General features: G+C 39.4%; 2 protein-coding genes across 2 annotated transcripts in view; both read left to right on the forward strand.

Annotated features, from left to right (window-relative positions):
- The first annotated feature begins 362 nt into the window (after positions 1–362).
- On the forward strand, positions 363–6269 carry gpat4 (glycerol-3-phosphate acyltransferase 4). Its single transcript, XM_005735354.1, has 12 exons — positions 363–374; positions 437–506; positions 1196–1484; positions 1561–1635; positions 1730–1819; positions 2016–2109; positions 2206–2321; positions 4502–4557; positions 4648–4733; positions 4816–4944; positions 5036–5115; positions 5351–6269. Exons 1-12 carry the CDS (start codon positions 363–365, stop codon positions 5499–5501), a joined length of 1248 nt encoding a protein of 415 aa, XP_005735411.1. The 3' UTR covers positions 5502–6269.
- A 937-nt stretch (positions 6270–7206) lies between these two features.
- LOC102201135 (golgin subfamily A member 6-like protein 22) overlaps positions 7207–15113 on the forward strand; it is a 15963-nt gene continuing 8056 nt past the window's right edge. The window contains exon 1 of the mRNA XM_013911395.1: positions 7207–7788. Coding sequence (XP_013766849.1) covers positions 7448–7788 — 341 coding nt within the window. The 5' untranslated portion in view covers positions 7207–7447. The remainder of the gene's footprint in view (positions 7789–15113) is intronic.

The following is a 15113-nucleotide window of genomic DNA, read 5'->3' on the forward strand; positions in this document are numbered from 1 at the left end:
AATTTTTGGAAAAAGGTTGGATTGGAGGTAAATTGGATCACAATATCAGAACTGTTTCTCGAGTTTCTATGCTTTGTTTTCTTAGCTGCAGGCTTCTGAGCCAAACTTGGTTTCCCATCCTTTTCCTCAGCAGAGCTTTAGTCTCCAGGGAGCATCTTGCCCAGTTTCATTACTTTGATCATATTTTTGTCTGTGCTTTCCATTTTCTCTTTGAATCTGTGAACTTGAAGGTATTTTGGAGACCTATAAGGGTTGTTACTAATGCTTATCTAATGCCACAAGAACAACCTTTGAGAGCTCAAATAGAATAGAAAAGCCCTATATAAGAATCAGTCCATTCACAGCTGCTTGTCAACAGAAGAATGAATGCAGCGGTAAATTGTTCAGCCTCTTTTTTATATACTTGTTTTTTTGTTTTTTTTTTGTCCTAAATTAGTGGGCAACCTTACGAATGGAAATGAGAGCAAAAGAAAAAAATCAGCAACTCTACAAAACACATACAAATGGTAAACCTTTTTTCATATATTGATCAGTGTTATGATTCTGGGACGTGTATCTCAGTCATTTTGAAGTGGTTTTTTTTTACTATTTAGTTTTCCTTATGTAATCTGGTTTTCTTAGTTTTCTTTGGGTTTTTATATTCATGTATCTTTTCCCTGCAGTACATTAGTTCTGTCCTTGGTCATAGTTTTGTATATTATACTTTCCTTACTGTTCTGCCCTTTTGTGTCAAATCTCCATCGGTCATGTTTACCCTTGTTTGGTTATTTCCTGTTTTATTTGGGTAACCAGTGTCTTCTGTGTTTTGGTAATTAATTTACTTGTCTAGTTTCCCATAATTAGTGCTCCCCTCCTGTCACTGTCTGCCTCAAGTACCTTGTGTATTTATTGGTGTATTTATTGTAATTGCGTCTCCCCTCGTCCTTTGTGGGGTAGTCCCACTAGCTGTGCGGTCCTTAGTCCCAGTCCTTTTTCCTTGTGGATTTTGTCACCTATTTCTGAACTGCCTGTTACTTGTTCTTTTATTGGTTTAAATGCTCAGGTTTAAACTGAACCTTTATCTACTGCATCCTGTATTTGGATACTCCACAACACCTCACACAACTGAACCTGACAGTCAGTCATAAATGTTTATTTGAATTGTATGAGTTTTAAACAATGAAATCATTCATTTTTCTCTGCACGCTCTCTGCAGGTATCATAGCCAAAGAATCACCAGCATCTTTGCAGCAGGAGATCCGGGGTTCTGCCAGCTGTCTGTGCTCAGATCATGAGTTTGATATGGCTGATATCTTCTACTTTTGCCAAAGGGGCGTGGAGAGCATAGTGGATGATGAAGTGACCAAGCGATTTTCAGCCCAGGAACTTGAGAGCTGGAATCTGCTGACTCGGAGCAACTACAACTTCCATCACATAAATATGAGACTTACACTCCTGTGGGGGCTGGGACTTCTCACCCGCTATGGCATCCTGCTGCCTCTCAGGTATGACTTGTGTCATTAAAAGAACTGTGATTGGCTGGGTGACTGCTGAGGAAACTATTTGTTCTTTTTTCTGCAGGGTTACTCTTGCAGTCACTGGCATTAGTCTCTTCCTATTCCTGACCACCTTAGTGGGGTTTTTACCAAACGCAGCGTAAGTTTGCACAACACCTAAAGTCTCCAGTGTTGTGAGCACCAGCCTGAAGAGATATAAAGTGACTCTGTGGCTACATACTGTATGTCTTCAGGTTAAGATCCTACCTCAGTGAGAAGGTTCACATGATGGGCTATTGCATGTGTGTAAGCTCTCTCACGGCAATCATCACCTATCATAACAGGTACAGTAAAAAACAAACAAACAAACAAACATCAGCCTTATTCAAACCCATGGCAGCATCACGTTGTTTGACAGGAAAACAGCTTTAACGTAATGTCTCGATTTAAGATATCCTAGAGACTAATCGGGTGACTTTTTAACAACAAACATGGCAGATTTTCACTATTTTGTACTGTGTCTATGTGTCTTATCTGCAGAGAAAACAAACCAAAGAATGGTGGTATATGTGTGGCCAATCACACGACACCCATTGACGTGATCATCTTGGCCAGTGATTGCTGCTACTCTTTGGTACAACATTTTGTTGCCCTGAGTTTGTGTAATACATCAGCATTTATAAGAGTATTTGAGATGAGCAGAGTTTTTGTTTTTGAACTTGGCTCTCAGGTTGGACAGATGCATCGTGGGTTGCTGGGGATGATCCAAAGAGGAATGGTCAAATCCTCCCCGCACATCTGGTTTGACAGATCAGAAGTCAAAGACAGACACCTAGTGGCCAAGAGGTAAAATTGCATCGTCTTTATATATAAATCCCCTTTCCTCACGAGAGACAAAAAGTAAATCAGTGTGGGTGACCCGGGATAGGAAGGATCAAAACTGCCAACAGAACATATAAAGAAAGAAAGCAATCACTCATTTATTCAATGAGTGATTGCTAATAATATTAAGTTAATATTAAAATTAACTTTGAAGACAAATAGGAGAATTCATTAATTCACTAAATATATCATATATTGCTATTTATGTTCAGATTTGTTTTCATATTTCATTTATTTGGTATTTTTTGATGTTTACATTTATATCTTTACTATTTCCCATCATTTTAGACCCCGTTTATTGACTGACTTTATGTAAAGTGTATTTTTCTTTGCAGATTCATTCATGCATTTTTCTGTTTTAATTTCTGCTTCAGTATGCAAATAAGTGTGCTGTCTTTGGCTGCTTCCTGTTCTTCAAGAGGTCACCACAACAGATTGGTCCTCATATTTCACTGAGCTTAGATTTCACACCCAGTGCCCTCGCCGACTAAATGTGCTTGGGAACTGCACTGGAGTTGTGTTCTTGTTTCATCAGGAGGATTCCTTTTTTGGGGGATGTAACCACTTAGGATGTTAATGTGGTTTGCAACGGATAGGAGGCATGGCTGGATAAATACAATACTGTGCAAAAGTCTTGATCCACTGTCATTTTTAAAAATATTTTTCAAGGAAAATGGGAAATAGGTGCAGCGATTTATTGAAAACATACATGACAATACAGCACATAAGAAAAAACTGTCAGCTTTGTTTTCATTTATTTAAGCAGTCGTCACAAACAGTTTTCTAGGCGTCTTAAAGCACATTCAAAGCTCTTCTTTGGATGATGTTGTTGCTTCACATGGGTTCAATAATGTTGAGGCCTGGGGTCTGGGAAGGCCAGTGCATCACTGATAGTATTGCATTGTGTTTTTGTTTTTAATCAGGTGCTGTTCTGGATTGGCAGTGTGTTTGGGATCATTGTCATGCAAAACAATGAAGTTAGTCAGATACTTTCCAGATTGTATTGCATGGTTTATTTAAATCTGAAGCTACTTTCCCACTTTCATAATTTTGTTGATTTTGACAAGATCATCAACAGCACTGGCTTAAATGCAGCCACAAAGCATGAAAAAGCCTCCACCTTGCTTACAGATGGCTGTCGATGCTCACTGTTGTCCCTCCCTTCTGAACTTATTTGTACACAGTGGCAAAGATTTTAACCACAAGCTTCAAACTTGAATTCATCACTCCATGAAAGACATGTCTCCACTGATTTTCATTTCAGTTCTTGTGTATTTTGGCATCCCTCAGCCTTTTCTCCCTGTTTCCCTTTCTGAAGATTGGCTTCTTGACAGCCGTCCTTCCGCTGAGACCATTTCTGATGAGGCTTCAGTGAACAGTAGCTGGATCAGCTGAAGGCCCAGATGCATTTCACGTGTTCTGCGTCAGATCTTTGCTGATTTTTTTCCTATATCTTAAGGACATTAATTTCAGATACTGTTCATGTGCTTTGGATAGCTTTTTAGCTCTGCCATTTCTTCTCTTTTCCTCAAACTTTTTAACAACATGCTTCACATCTACATTACGTGTAGACACAACATTGGTTCGTCTATTGTGTTAGGTGTGTTTTTTATACTTAAATGATTCACAGGGCATTATTAAGTGGCTTAAAAAAAACATTACTGTGAAAATAGTCAGGGACAAGAACCGGACTCAGAATGAGTGAAAAGGCAGCCAATGTGCAAAAGACAAATTTCGGAAGATCTTCAGAAAGCCTGGAAAACTATTGCTTAAGAGCACTTGAAGAAACTATAAGAAAGTCTAGAAGCTTGGAAGCAAAGCATAAAGCATAAATGAGGGGTGACTCAAGACCTTTGTACAGTAGATGCAATAAGGGGGTGTATATAGTTATGTGTGTGTATTTGCATATGCATGTATGCATCATATCACAGCCAAAATACTGTGTGTCAGGCATTTACCACTGCATGATTCCCACTGTGAGTTTCACTAAATTTGGTTCACGTGATTAAAAGTGAAGTATTCAGCAGTCAGTGTAATACATTGGTTTCGGCTATTTGTATAATTGCAGTAGGTAAGACTAGATTTAAAGTGGTTAGATTTCAATACAAATATTTTAATCTGTTTGTTCTGGTTTTTCATTTCAGGCTTAGTGATCATGTGGCTGATAAAACCAAACAGCCCATCCTCATCTTCCCTGAGGGTGCGTATCATAATGGGTGTAATCTAAGCAGAAAGCAGCCGAAACAGCCTCGTTAGTATTGTTAAGATCCTCACACTGTGTAATTTTCAGGTACTTGTATTAACAACACATCAGTGATGATGTTCAAAAAGGGCAGCTTTGAAATTGGCTGCACTATTTATCCCGTTGCCATTAAGGTAGGAGCTTCAGTCCATTTCCTCCTATCTCCTCATACTGCTCTTACTCACTGCTGACGGGCCGTTTATGGTCATCTTGCAGTATGACCCTCGCTTCGGTGATGCTTTCTGGAACAGCAGTAAGTGTGGCCTGGTGTGGTATCTTCTCAGTATGATGAGCAGCTGGGCCATCGTATGCAGCGTTTGGTACCTGCCACCTATGAACAGAGAGGTAAAGCCCTGCCTTAATTTAAACAATTTAAATCATATAATGTTTAATTCATCTTTTTAAGAGCGCGATTTTTCTTATTGTTCATATGCAGGAAGGAGAGGATGCAGTACAGTTTGCCAATAGAGTGAAAGCCGCCATAGCTGCCCGAGGCGGATTAATAGATCTCACCTGGTGAGACACGTTTATATTTATATATAATTTATATTTCCGAACAATGACGTGTTCATTGTTGGAAAAGGGAAATGTGAACAGTGGTGCAACTGGGACTTAGAAACTGTGCAGTGTTATAGTTGCCCAATTTTACTTGTTTCCTTCAAGCTTTACGGAAGAATTAACAAATGCCGACTTTGCACTTGTAACCGCTGTCGGTTCAATGAGTAATACCCCTCAATGTATGTTCTCTCAGGGATGGTGGACTGAAACGAGCCAAAGTGAACAATGCTTTTAAAGAAGGGCTGCAGAAACTTTACAGCAAAGTTCTTGTAGGTGACCATGAAGACCAAAGTGAAAGGATGGAAACCCAGAAAAAAAAAAAAGATTCAACCACAAGACAATGAGGACACAGTGAATGTATGTTATCACTGCAGAGTTTTACTTCTTAAAGAACATTTTACATAAGGTGAATGTAAAATACCACAGGCAGCAATTTGTACAATAGGTGCTTTGTTGGGTACAACTTTCTAGTACTGGGCTGGACCCTCTTTCATTTTGGTCCAAAATGTGCCAAGAAAATATCCCCCACACTGTTACACCATCACCATCAGCCTGAACTGCTGGTAAAACGCAATATGGATCCATGCTTTGATATTGTTTACACCAAATTATGACTGTGCCATCAGCAGAAACCGAGACTCAAACAGGCAATGTTTTCCAATCTTCTGTTTTACAATTTTGCTGTGCACTCAGGGACACTCTTCTCCATGCCACAATCAGAGTCACTTATATCGTCTTCCTTCCTCATTCTGATACTCATTTCAAACTTCAGCAGATCTTGTACATAGACCATGTACATATTACTAAATGCATAGGATTGTTGCCCTGTGACTAGATGATTAGATATTTGCTGTAACAATGAGTTACACTGTTATTTCTACCAGGCTGTAGACCAAAGAAAATGATTTTATGCATCTAACTATCTATATTGCTTTGTATCCAAGGTCAGTCTAAATGTATTTAAAGTTGTACTTTATTAACTTCTCTTTTTTAACTGTTTGCATTAAGGCCAAAAGCTGAACATCTCTGCAACCGTTTTGTGGGCATGTGAGCTTGTTGTTGTAGTATCTGATTAAAACATTTTCCTCTGACTGCAACAAGTGTTTACTACTAAAGCTGTTACATCACAGCCAGACACTTTGGCAGTGCTAGCTAATGTACTAATCGGCTCAAGTGTCTATATGTGACTTTGATCTTTGCTGAATTTTGTCCATGAAAAGGAAAGCGAGATCACACTTTTTCACGGCTGCTCCACCGTTTAAGCCTTAATAATGAAGAGCTTCAGTTTACTTGTCCTTGACTCTTACAGCAGACTTTCCTCTACAAAGCAAATTAGCCACATTTTTCTTTAAAGTTTGTTCCCTTCCTCAAACAGCAGGAGTCAGTATTTGAGCAGCAATTTGTGACATGGCAATCCATTTACCTTCATCAACAAACATCTAAATTGCTCTATGGACTCGTTTAGATAGCAGTGACAAAAATAAATAAATAAATTTACCGTGCCTATGCAAGTGTATTCAAGGTCATATGTATAGAGGAAAAAGCCTGCAAGGAACCAGCTCTGAAACTGGGGGAAAACAGACCTGAGAAATATCATCTCACATTCGTGGTTTTTCGGAGACTTACAACCTTGATCTGCAGGTCTGATGTAATCCATGAAGACACTGGCACTTCAATTTAATTACAATTCAGCAGAGCTGAAGGTGACACTGAATCCAGCCAAATGTGGCTTGTCGGGTATCCCATCCCCTCTCCAAGTGACAGAATCATTAGAGCAGAGGTATCAGATTTTAGACATCATGGCATAGCTGCTAAGGTAGGAGGATTTTTTAGTTTTAAATTATGACACAATTTGGAGCTAGTCTAAAAATACAAACATATAGAGCCAGATTATTATTTAAATGCATGCACCGTAAATACATCGAGGAATAATAAAATCTTTTACATTCAGCCCTGGTGTTATTTGGGCTCATTCAGTATGCGATGACGCTGATGCAGTCTGACAGGTACAAACAAGCATCAGGTGTTCTCTGTCATCTAATTGATTGCTGCGTCGCGAGTTTCGTTGGAGAAAACGTGTAACCTGTTAATCTGAGGGCGTGCTTTATACAACCAAGGCCCCTTTCTCCGTGTAACCACGCCCAATCAGCTGGTTCCTGAAGTTCAGCGAGCCTCAGGAGGAAAAAAAACTTTCCCTCGCTTCTGTGCGGTCTCTTGGTGAGCCGATGGTAGCCACCACTGAGTTTTGTTTTGGAGGATTACATTTTTAACGACTCTGAGCCGTGTCAGCATGTCCTTGACGGATCAGCAGTGGTGTCCCACAAGCGTCCAGGTAACGGTACTCCAAGCCAGGAGCCTTAGGATAAAGGGGAAAAGTGGCACCAACGATGCGTACGCGGTCATACAAGTGGGCAAAGAGAAGTACCAGACTTCAGTGGTGGAGAAATGCGTGGCTCCGGTGTGGAAGGAGGAGGCCTCTTTCGACCTCCCGCAGCTGAACCAGGGAGGAGGAGGCAGCACGCTGCACGTCCACGTCCTTCACCGGGCTCTGGTGGGCCCGGACAAACTGCTGGGACAGGCGGTCATTAATCTGTCACAGCTCAGTGAGGACAAAACACGCAACAAAACCGAGTAAGTTTTCGAGTACAGCCCCGAAGTCGGTGTTATCTGACGTAAAAAGTATTCAAAATGTAGTCACAGTACTAAAAATAAAACAAAACTACACAGAGTGACTCATTTCACAGTAGCAAGGGGAAACAGAACTATAATTATCGATGATTTCATATAACTCTGTCATCTGCAGTTGCCGATGATAACAACATTTATTAAAATGGGTGGGGGCTTTTCACAAGCTGCAAACTTTTTCCCCTCCTTTAAAATGATTTCACTTAATTATTCGGCTATAACTGTCTTTAAACTGTTATCGATGTTGTGTCAAAGAGTGACCGTCTGCCAAAACTGATTTCCACTGTTTCCATGTGTGTGTTTTTTTTGTTTTGTTTTTTTCTATGTAATGTCTTTACTTATATTGGTTAATTATATTGGTAAATAGACTTTAGTGAACAGTATTTACCAAGGGGTTATTTTAAAAGTATCTTTATGACTCCGTGTTATTGTACATCATAACCATTGCAGTTCTTTCGGGCCATCTAAAATATCTTTAGAGACCTATTGTTATATTTGTTGCAATTTCTGCTATCCTCTTGGCCTGATTACCCTTAAAAATACTTTTTAAAAGGATAAATAAAAGCTATATAGAAGTCACTTTGCCAAAAACAGATTGGGGCTTCTACCTTGTGATAGGAATGTTGTTTGTGACTCAAGATGACTTGATATAATTCATGAGGGATTCATATGACATGTGACATATTATAGGCCAAAAAATTATTTATAGCATTTTAAATATGGGCAATCCCTTTTTGACAAATACCAGATCACATTAAACTTACTTCAAAGGAAACATCGCTTTGCCTGCAAAACCGTCCCCTTGGAGTTTCTCTGATCAATCACTCTTGCTATGCAGCCAGCCTCCTTGACCTCTCTAAAGACGGACACGTCAAAAGAAATCAAATGAGGATTTGTTGGTTTCTACTTGCATGTAAATGGGGACATTACGGGAGGCCAAGTGAATAATAAGCACCTCTGATTTTCATCTGTGACACAAGGGGGGGGAACCCTCGGTAGCTCCTTCTGTCAGTCATGCTGTAGTTTCTCGATCTTCATAACACCCCATTAAATAACCAGTATGGTCAGAATCAATAAACGTGGTATAATTTGTGAAAACTGGCTAATGGTTGCCCTATGAGTGTTTTTATGTGTTTGCAAGCCTCACTGGGCATGACTCCAATATTTATCTGTTATATTTGGACTTTTTTTTTTTTTCCCCTTAAAGTTGTTGTGATGTGAGCTATTGGAGGATGCACGCTGTGCACTGTTTATGCATCAGTGCCCAGACCTGCTCTGGTGGGTTCGACTTAAGAGTGCCGCCTACTTGCTCCAGTAGAGCTTAAGGGATTTGTTCCCACTAAAGCAGCCTTTAAGAATGCCAAGCAGCATTATTTACCCAGGCAAATGAAGTGAGCTAGAAGATTTACTTTCATTGACTGAAGGTGTCAACAAGAGGGAAATTGCATCAAGAAAACCCAAGCTTCTGTTCAATTTTTTCTTTGTTTCAGAAAACTAAAAACTTAAATGTTTAATTTAACGAAACTGCTAAATATAATTAACTATGTGAAAACATCCACACCCATCTATTAGTGTGCAGTAATAATGTAAGTGAACATGTTTTACTGGCCTTGCTGGTACTTTTATATCTGCTCCTTTAAGCAGAAAATGCTCTTTACTCTGTTAAGGTTGAGTGTATTAGTGCTGAAGTTAAATTTTATTTATTTATCCAAGACAAATCTGTCCAGGTCCACAGTGAGACATCTGTATCTTTGTAAGAATGGAAAACATTTTCTTTGTAAGCTGTTCCTGAGTGATTTATTCCCCCCGATGTGTAGCTGGTATTCTACAAAAGCACACAACAATCTGGCCTGTTAATCTTAACTCAAACACACACACTTGTTCTCCTACCTGTTGAAAGGTTTTCTTGTTGTTTTGTTTTATTTGGGGGGTTTTTTTTGGTTTGTTTTTTTTGGTTCCGCTTTGTTAAAGGTCTTTGGATAACTGCATCAACAAGAAGGCTGGATTTGATGTTGTGATTCATTAATTTTCATATTTCCTCCGCCACGAGGAAGCAAAGAGGTCTAGCCATACTCTGGCATTGTGTTTTTTGACTGAAATGAGCTGTGACTGAAAGGCATTTGGTCACAATTAATTTTTTATACCGCTCTGCCTGTTTGGCTAGTGCCCAGCTCTGTTATGCTCTGGAAAGAGGATGCTCGAGTATGCTAATGTGAACTCCACCTGCCTGCAGGTTGCACTGATCATGGCTGATTTAATATTTAAGTTTTCCTCAAGCAAAACTGCAGAAATCTGCATTTCTGCAGTATTTTTATTATGTGTGAAGTCAGAAGCTGGTGCTGTGTAAACACTAAGTTCGATCTCTGTTGATTTTTATGTGAGCTCTGCGAATGCACGTTGCCTCCGAGGTTTCATTCTGGCTGCTGCCTTACATTCCTGAACACCTTATCAAGGAAAAACAAACAGTGATGGCAACAGCAATGGTCATGCAAGGTCAGTTTGTCTGAGTAAGACCACTGTGGTAGTACCAAGCTTTATCACACAAGCAGGGTTACATGTGTCATGCTGCTAGCACAACAGTGCTACTGTTAAATGTGCACGATGTGTTTGTGAACTCTGGAAATCAAGAATTCGACCATGTTTAGCACTTTTTGCTTGTTGCTTGCAATAGACATTGGTATTTTATTATGAGGAACTATAGTTTGTGCAGCTGTGTGTGTTTGTTTGTTTGTTAATAATTAACAAGGAAATCTTCCATTTTTAGCAAACAAAACTGATTATTTAAAAAAAATAAAACAATCCCACTATGAGGTGCAGTGGTAGCTGCTCTGGTGCGCTTGTGGTCTTCCCGTAGTATGGTTTTCCCAGCTGTCATGGACATTTTCTTTTTAATTTCACTTATTTAAAAAAATGTCTGTCACACCAATAAAAAGACACTTTTAATTACATGCACATTAAAATAAAAACCCACTCATTGTATAAACAGACTTGTGAGTTTTGTTATATAAAATTTATGGGCTGCAACCCTGTCTCCAGAAAAGTTGGGGAAAATCTGCAAAGTTAAATTATTTTCAAATCGCTGAAATCATTTAGTTTACTGAAAGTCGTACAAAGAGCACACAGCAAATGTTGACACTTAGACATGTCTTCAATATTTTTAATTTGAAGCTAGCAGAAAGTTCCAAGTCAGGTAGGGGCATGTTTACTTCTGCGTTACATCATCTCTTCTTTTGGCAGTATTTGGTATTTGAAGACTGAGGACACTAATATATAGTTATTTATGCAGAAAAGCCTTTCAGGCTTGATGTAGGACTTCTGTTCAGCATTTTTCGAGCTCCTCTGTCACATTTTTGTTCCATAATGTCCCACATATTTTCAGTTGGCAACAAGTCTGGACCGCAGGTGGGCCAGTTTGCATCCAGGCTTGTTTGCTATGAACCGTAATATTTAATACCTGGATGATTTGAATTGGCAGTTTCTTGCTGAAATGTAGTAATGTGCAAAAGTTTTGAACCACCCCTCATTTCTTTATGTTTTGCTTCCAAGGAGCCAAACTTTCTTCTAATATCTGAGTGTGGTCCTGTGCGATCGTTTTCCATTTCAAAGGTTTTCTGTGGACAGTGGCTGCTTTTTCAATCACTTTCACTTCAGTCCAGATCTGAGCAATTTCTCTTTCTTTGCTAAACGTTAGCCTAACTAGCATAACTATCTGCAGCAGATGAACAGTATCTGAAAGTCATGTTTTTAAGAAACTGGGAAGGGAGAGGGGGGCGGGGGGAGGAGGGTGTGGGGATCATCTTGACAGAGAACAGAGCAAAAGGCAGCCAACATCCAAAGATGCTTTAAATGTCCTTCAAGAAGCCCGGAGAACTATTCCGGAAGACTACTTAAAGAAATTACAAGAAAGCTTGTCACAGAGTTTATCCTGTTTGGAAAAAAAATAAAGGTGGTCATGCCAAATACTGACTTTCAAGCTCATTTCAATGGTTTTACCTCATATCCTGTTTTCCATGCATGTTTGCCCATGTTTCAGTAAATAACTTCACCCTTTCCAGTTTTCCAAGAAAAAAATATAAAGAGATGAGGGGTTGCACAGTCCTGTATGCCAGGCTTTCCCTTTAAAAAGCATGACCTGGGTGGACCAGCATGTTGCTCCGAAACATACACAGTGTGGTCCAATATCCTAAATATATACTGTGTGGACACACATATTACAAAATCTATACATTATACCTACAGGAGCTACTTATCCATGGAAACCCACGCCATGAAGCTCTTGCACACCGTGTTTATGCTGATGTTAGTACCAGAGGAGGTTCTAACTTATTCAATCATCAGTGTTTTGGACTTTGATGCACTATTTGCACTTGGCGACCTGCTCTGTAACATTTTATGTGGTGTGCCTTTTTGTGGCCAAGTGCTGTGGTTCCTAAACACTTCCATTTTGCAATATTACAGCCTACAGTTGATTGTGGAATATAAAAATGTTTATATGTATAAACATTTTTATACAACCCAGTTTTACACATGGAGTTGTACAAGGGCATTACAGCAGCCGTCTTAGCGAGAAGCGTTAAATTAAAGGTGCTATCAAGCAGCCAACTTAATTCAGTTTTATTAATATAGCACCAGGTCGGGGAGGGACAAACATCTGATGCGACTGGTTGGAGGGCGATGGGAAGTGGTGGAAATACAAACTGTGTGAACTGCTCTGTGTAAAGGGGAAGTCCCTGAGCCATTTGAGCCTATAGCACTATAAATAAATGATGGTTCAGGGTCAGCTGATACACACCTGACTGTCAACTATATCAAAAAAAGGTCTTAAGCCTAATCTTAAAAGTGGAGACTGTGTGTCTCCAAAAGCCTAACTGGGATCTAGTTCCATAGTAGAGGCCTGATAGCTGAAGGCAATGATTCCCATTAAACTTGTAGAAACTGCAGGAACCACAAGTAAGCCAGCAGTCTGAGAGCAAAATATTATGAAGACTTTGATGTGAAACATGATTAAAGGAATAATTATACACTTGTCCTGAAACGGTGTAAAGAGCTAATCTAGTGAGGACAGATCTCAAGTATAACTTCTGTTCATCATTTCTGACTTCTTACATAGCTTCATTGCCTTTTTCAAGTCACTGTGTGATCTAGCATATGTTATACAGATTTTCAGTTTTAAAAGGCACCAATTTCAGTCTCTGTTTTGGCAAAACAATGGGAAAGTGAGTTTCTTTTCTTTGCACTGGCCTTCATTTTCTTTCTCTGACTCGTGGATACCAATAAGCCTTGAACATTATCACTGTTGAGCTGTTTAACTCACTCAGCTCTCCTCCCACTCACAGCTGGGTTCTGTGATAAGAAGACAGGGCATTGTCTTATCAGTAGTTCACAAGGAAGTGCGTGTGTGTGTGTGTGTGTGTGTGTGTGTGTGTGTGTGTGTGTGTGTGTGCGCGCACAAAGTAAAATAGCTTTACAAAATGTTGAGTCATGCATTATCCTCCCCTGGCTCTGCCTGTCCAGCAGAGCTGCAATCTTTCTGCTACTTACAGAGGTGTGAGATTAGTCAAATGGCCTCATCATCACCCAGGATGTCTTGTATGAAAGCCATCAAAGCAGCTGTAACTCCTGCACAGCACTTACTACATTCAGCCAGCTAACGCCCAAACATTTTTGCAACTTCCCTTCTCATTTAACTGAAGTGACTTACTACTTCTGCTCTTTTTATTTTTTTTCTTGTTCATGTGGGATGCAACTGTGTTTCAATGCAGTACTATTTTGTACTGTCAAAGTACTCATCTGCATGTGTTTTTGTCCATTTGTTTTTATATAAGTATGTTATGCATATATACGGCTGTTATTGAGTACATTTAATATAATTATAATGATTTTACATTTGGTATAAAGAGGTTTGACAAATTGTCAACTTACAGTGAGGGGTTCTGGTGAGGTTAATGCTGCATATTCTGAATATTTAACCACTCAGTGGAGTGGTTTCTCCAAGGGCGAGACTGTAGCTATCCAGAAGGCCTAACTGACTGCTGATCCACATGCTAGACAGCAGACTTTAACACCAGAAATGCCAAATAGATATCTTTTGGAAGAAATCTCTTCATCTGTTTAGTAGGCCCCGAGAGGTTTGAAGTACAAATGATGAGCTCCTTAGACTACAAATGGGCCATTGTAATTAGTCTGTGCTGTCACTGGACACCTCAGTGTCACCTTGCTAGTACTGGGTGAGAGCCCTCGTTTGCCATCAGAATGGACTTAATTCTTTGTAGCATAGATTCAACAAACATTTCTCAGAGATTTTGCTGAATGTGTACGAAGAAGGATGGATCCATGCTCTCATGTTGGTTGTGCACAACTCTGATCATCTAAATATGAGACTGTTGAAGGAGAATAATGACTATTGCTTAATTTTGGTCAGACATTAGAAAATGTACCTTCAGTTTTCTGTTCTTTGCTGACAGAAGTGGAGCCTGGTGTGGTTTTCTTCTGCTGTAGCCCATCTGCTTCAAGGTTTGACACAGTCAGAGATGCTCTTCTGCATGCCTCCATGGTTTTAACAGTCATTTGTGTTACTTTGTCTGCATTCTGCCCCCTCCTCTGACTAAAAAGGTGTTTTTGCATTTAGAGAACTGCTGACCACTGGATATTTTCTTTTTCTTCTGTAAACTCTAGAGATGGTTGTTTAGGCAATTACTAGCAATTTCTGAAATATAATGGCAACAGAAACTACAGTATGCAACATTCAAATTCACTTATCATATTTCGTCTTTGTACTTCAGCAGTTCAGTCTGACCATGTTTACATTAAATTGCTGATTGACTGCTGTATGTGCATTTTAAATTCATAAAATTAAGAATAAATAGTTAATCAGTTTTAATCCAACAATTAACCTTCTTGTACTAGATTGCATGTAGATGATGAACTATCCTAATTTATCTCAGTACACACAAAGAACGGGACAGACAGTCAAGTTATTCTGGCAATGATATGACTGAAAAAGTGGAATTTTTGTTTTGTTTTTTTACTTGTATTGAATGAAATATTATTTTTCATAACTTTATATCACTTGTAGATGTGTCCCCATCCCATCTAGACCCGTTCTGTTGAATGGCATTTATCAGGCAAGCATGAAGAAGCCACACATGACACAGTTATGTCAAGGCCTGAAATCTGCAAATCACATCCCATTACTCATCAGCAAGTAGGAGGCAGTGGAGCGTTGACAGCAGTAAGCCATTTCAAAACTTCCAGGAAAAGGCGTTTTCCCC

This window comes from Pundamilia nyererei, unplaced genomic scaffold (assembly GCF_000239375.1).
Source record: "Pundamilia nyererei isolate P.nyererei 1_Seehausen unplaced genomic scaffold, PunNye1.0 scaffold00063, whole genome shotgun sequence".
Classification (NCBI taxonomy): domain Eukaryota; kingdom Metazoa; phylum Chordata; class Actinopteri; order Cichliformes; family Cichlidae; genus Pundamilia; species Pundamilia nyererei.